Consider the following 3,977-nt stretch of genomic DNA (forward strand, 5'->3'; position numbering starts at 1 on the left):
TGAGCCCCACCAAACTCATTTCACTTGTGAGCTGCGAAACCAGGGCTCCCACACGCGATCATGAATCCTGCTCCCCTCCCAGGCTCCCCTGTGCCCCCCGCATTCCCTCCCTGCCCCTGGAGGGGTGCTGACCGTGGGCTGAGCTCCGGGTGTGTGTTGCAGGGCCGCGGCGAGAGAGCCTACGACATTTACTCCCGGCTGCTGCGGGAGAGGATCGTGTGCGTCATGGGGCCGGTGAGTGTCCGTGGCAGCTCCTGGCCCAGCCACCCTGGGCTTGCGCAGCCCCCACCCAACAGGAGAAAAAGGGGGGGGTCCCCCTGTCTCTAACGGGAGCACGGGGTCAGCCACTCTAGTGTCCTTCTGGGCCAGAGCCCCACACATACACTGGACCAGGGGGCCAGCAAACCCTCTTGCTGTGCTGTCAGACCAATGGGCCCTTCTATCCCTGTATTCACCACCCCAAATAATGGACTGGACCAGACCAATGGGCATCAGAGGAGGCGTTCCACCCCACATGGTGGTGAGGAGTGGTTTGAGCTAGCAGAATTCCTTCCTGACCCCTGACAGCCATGCGCCCTGAAGCAGGAGGCTGCCTCACCTGATCTTTCCTCTCTGAGCCACGAGAGTTAATGGTCGTGAAATGATTCGGCCTTGGGGGGAAAAGCCTCAAACCGCCCCAGCCGCTGCATTTGCTTCTCCAAGCCCCTGCAGCTGGGAGTTCCCCAGGTCGCTGCCACCTCTCTCTCCACCCTCTGCAGATCGACGATGGGGTGGCCAGTCTGGTCATTGCCCAGCTGCTGTTCCTGCAGTCAGAGAGCAACAAGAAGCCGATCCACATGTACATCAACAGCCCCGGTGAGTGGGAGCCCAGACTGCGAGCGCCACCGTGAGAACAGCCGGCCGTGCCCCGAAGTGCCCCCTGCTGGCAGAGGCTGGGACTGGAGCAGCCAGGAGCTCCACAGCCAGTGCTGGGGCCTTGCTCCTTCCAGCCACCCCCCCGCTGCTGGGTCCTCGCCGTCATTCTCCGGTTCTCCCTCCAGGTGGTGCCGTGACCTCGGGGCTGGCCATCTACGACACCATGCAGTACATCCTGAACCCCATCTGCACCTGGTGCGTGGGGCAGGCGGCCAGCATGGGGTCGCTGCTCCTGGCTGCCGGCTCCCAGGGCATGAGGCACTCCCTGCCCAACTCCCGCATCATGATCCACCAGCCTTCGGGAGGGGCGCGGGTGAGTCCGGGCACCGGTCTGCCCCCTGGCGGGAGTGGGAGCCCTGCGGCGGGGGACGTGCGGGGGCCACCCCAGCAGGCACTGATGAGGAATGATTGGACCACGGGGGCGGGTTCCCCTCTGGCTGCTGGTCTTCGGGGTCCCTCTGGGCTAGGGGGAACCTTTGACCTAAGGTCGCCGTCCCCGAGTGGATAGAGGCCCCCGATCATTCCCGGGCGATGCCTGGGACGAGTTTGGCGCAGCTCTGCTCTGCGCCTGCTGCAGTTGGACTCGTCGGGGTGGGGGCTCCGTGAAGCCAGGCTGCACCTCACGGTGCCTCCCCGCAGGGGCAAGCCACGGACATCGCCATCCAAGCCGAGGAGATCCTGACGCTGAAGAAGCAGATCAACGGGCTGTACGCCAAGCACACCAAGCAGCCCCTGGAGGTGATCGGTGAGTGCCCCCGAAATCTCCCAGCCGTCCTCTGGGGTCTCCGGTGGAGAGAGGCTGATGGGGGAGGGGAAGGCGGGGACAGCGGTACTGGGCTTCCCAAAACGTCTCCGTTCTGTGGGTGAAATGGGAGGGAGTGGGGCCCCTGTCACCAATGGGCCTGGATCCAGACCCCCTTCCCCCCATGTGGAGAGGTCAAAGTTCAGATCCTGAAGGCAGGGCGATCAGCTCTCATGCTTCAGGGCATCAGCTGCTTGCTACTGCAGGGGTCAGGAAGGAATGGATGCTGTAGGCCAGACTGATGGGGTGAACTATCTCAAGCAGTGCAGGGGTTTGTTAACTCCAGAGCCCCAGAGGCACCAGCGGGGCTAGACCCCTCTGCTCTTCAGCTCCAGATGTGGGAACTCCAGGGGGATCTCCAGGGGCTGCTGCAGTGTTAAGGCTTTTATCCCCCCTCTCTCTTTGGGTCAGTCACTAGAGGGTGATGTGCCCTGGGCCAGGGTCTAGAGGCTCCCCCCCCGCCCAGGGCACCCCTCACCTTCCCCGTGCTCTTATCCTGCAGAGTCCGCCATGGAGAGAGATCGCTACATGAGCCCCATGGAAGCCCAGGAGTTCGGGATCCTGGACAAGGTGCTGGTCCACCCCCCTCATGACGGGGAGGACGAGCCGGAGCTGGTCCAGAAAGAGCCTTCCCCGCCTTCCTCCTCTTCCTCGGCTGAGCCCTGAGAGCCCTCTGGGCTCGGATGGGAACCGACAGAGGCGGCTGGGGATCGTTCCAGCCAGGAGGGAAGAAGCTGGGAGACACCAACCCCTCGAAGCAGAGGGCTGGGGGCGGCAGGGCCCCATGCTGAGATTACCCCCCCCCCCCCCCTGGCAAAACGGGTGCAAGAGGAAACCAACCCCATACCCCACACTGGGCATCCCCCTCTGCTGCCCCACCAGCAGCTGGCGAGATGTGTTGGTCCGAGCTGGGGTGTGTCTGGCAGGGTCCGATTATTTTGGTACCTTTGGGTCACAAGGACGCGCCCCCCTCCTGGTGTAGAGTCGTTAGCTGAATGATCGTTACTAAATTAAACTCGCCAAGCTGTTCGCACTCTGTGTTGGGTCCTTTCCCCTGTAACGTCAGCAGGTGAAGATGTGTGAGACAAATATTTCTTAAGATTGAGGGGGGGTGTCTTTATGCTCCCCATGTCCTGGTCCCCTTGTGTCTCTTGGAGCAGCCTGGGGGCTGCGCTCACTTGAGTTCTGCTTCCCACCGACCCGCAGGGAGCAGGGAATAGCCCAGTGCTGTGTGCCCCCCCCCCAGCAGCTGGGACAGTCCCTGCTCGGGAATGATTCTCAGCAGGTCTTTGCTGACCAGCGAGCGTGTTTTTTGCATAGGACTGTGGAAAGACCCCCAAGCAGGGTTTGCAGCAGCCACCTCTGGGGTGGAGCGCAGCAGCTATTTAACAGTGCACAGCAACGCCACACAAGGGTCTGGTTCACTCTGGACTGAAATGCGGCCACCTCTGGGGTGGGGCAGGGCAGGTCCACAATGGCTCTTGTAGAAGGGTGATGTAATGCATTGGCCTGGGTCGTGCCCTGCCCCTGGGGAGGGGCGGGACAGGGCCGTGGCCTGAGCCTTTTAAAGCTAGCCCGGGTAGAGCACAGGGAACGTCTGACCTGGAGCAAGGGGGCGTTGGCCCGGGAGGAGGGGGAGAGAGGAGCACGCGGGTCTCGTCCTGCGGGGTCGTCCAGGCCAGGAGGTAAAGACGAGGCCGTCGGGCTGACGGCAGAGTGGATTCTAGGGAAGGCAGCAGGAAGCTGCGTAAAGGGGGGTTTGGTGTCGACTCCGGTGCGGATTGAATGGGATCTTCTGTGGGCCTCAGTTTTCCCTCCTGGGGGTAGCACAGCGCCCCCTAGCGCCATCCTAGGGCATTGGGATCAGCACTGACTGCAAGGGACCCCCCAGGCCGAGGCCAAGCCCCTGCCCCAGCGGGGCCAGAGCCAGAGCTCCCCACTCGCCCACGTCCTGCAGCACCAGGCCCCTGAGTGCCCAGCGGGGCCAGAGCCAGAGCTCCCCACTCGCCCACGTCCTGCAGCACCAGGCCCCTGAGTGCCCAGCAGGGGCAGAGCTCCCCCCCCGCCCCAGTGTCTTGCCGCCCCAGTGTCTTGCCGCACCAGGCCCCTGAGTGCCCGGCGGGGGCAGCGCTGCCCCCATGGGGGCCCGGCTCCGTTTCGAGGGGCTCGCAGAGACTCTGCACAAGCTGTGGGTGCAGGGAACGAGTACCAGGCTCCTGCTTTGCACACGAGAAGGAGAAAAAGTCTGTGTATCTCCAGC

The 3,977-nt window shown here is 63.5% G+C and overlaps 2 protein-coding genes across 2 annotated transcripts in view; both read left to right on the plus strand.

Moving 5' to 3' along the window:
- Positions 1 to 2,522, plus strand: part of CLPP (caseinolytic mitochondrial matrix peptidase proteolytic subunit) — a 4,908-nt gene extending 2,386 nt beyond the window's left edge. Inside the window, exons 4-8 of the mRNA XM_026660592.2 lie at positions 163 to 234; positions 759 to 855; positions 1,041 to 1,228; positions 1,555 to 1,660; positions 2,220 to 2,522. Of these exons, the coding sequence (XP_026516377.1) occupies positions 163 to 234; positions 759 to 855; positions 1,041 to 1,228; positions 1,555 to 1,660; positions 2,220 to 2,383 (627 nt within the window). The 3' untranslated portion in view covers positions 2,384 to 2,522. The remainder of the gene's footprint in view (positions 1 to 162; positions 235 to 758; positions 856 to 1,040; positions 1,229 to 1,554; positions 1,661 to 2,219) is intronic.
- Positions 2,523 to 3,855: 1,333 nt separating this feature from the next.
- The window catches only part of ALKBH7 (alkB homolog 7), a 16,899-nt gene continuing 16,777 nt past the window's right edge, over positions 3,856 to 3,977 (plus strand). The window contains exon 1 of the mRNA XM_026660593.1: positions 3,856 to 3,909. Within this exon, the coding sequence (XP_026516378.1) occupies positions 3,856 to 3,909 (54 nt within the window). The remainder of the gene's footprint in view (positions 3,910 to 3,977) is intronic.

Source organism: Terrapene carolina, unplaced genomic scaffold, assembly GCF_002925995.2.
Source record: "Terrapene carolina triunguis isolate 2854851 unplaced genomic scaffold, T_m_triunguis-2.0 Scaffold833, whole genome shotgun sequence".
Classification (NCBI taxonomy): Eukaryota; Metazoa; Chordata; order Testudines; family Emydidae; genus Terrapene; species Terrapene triunguis.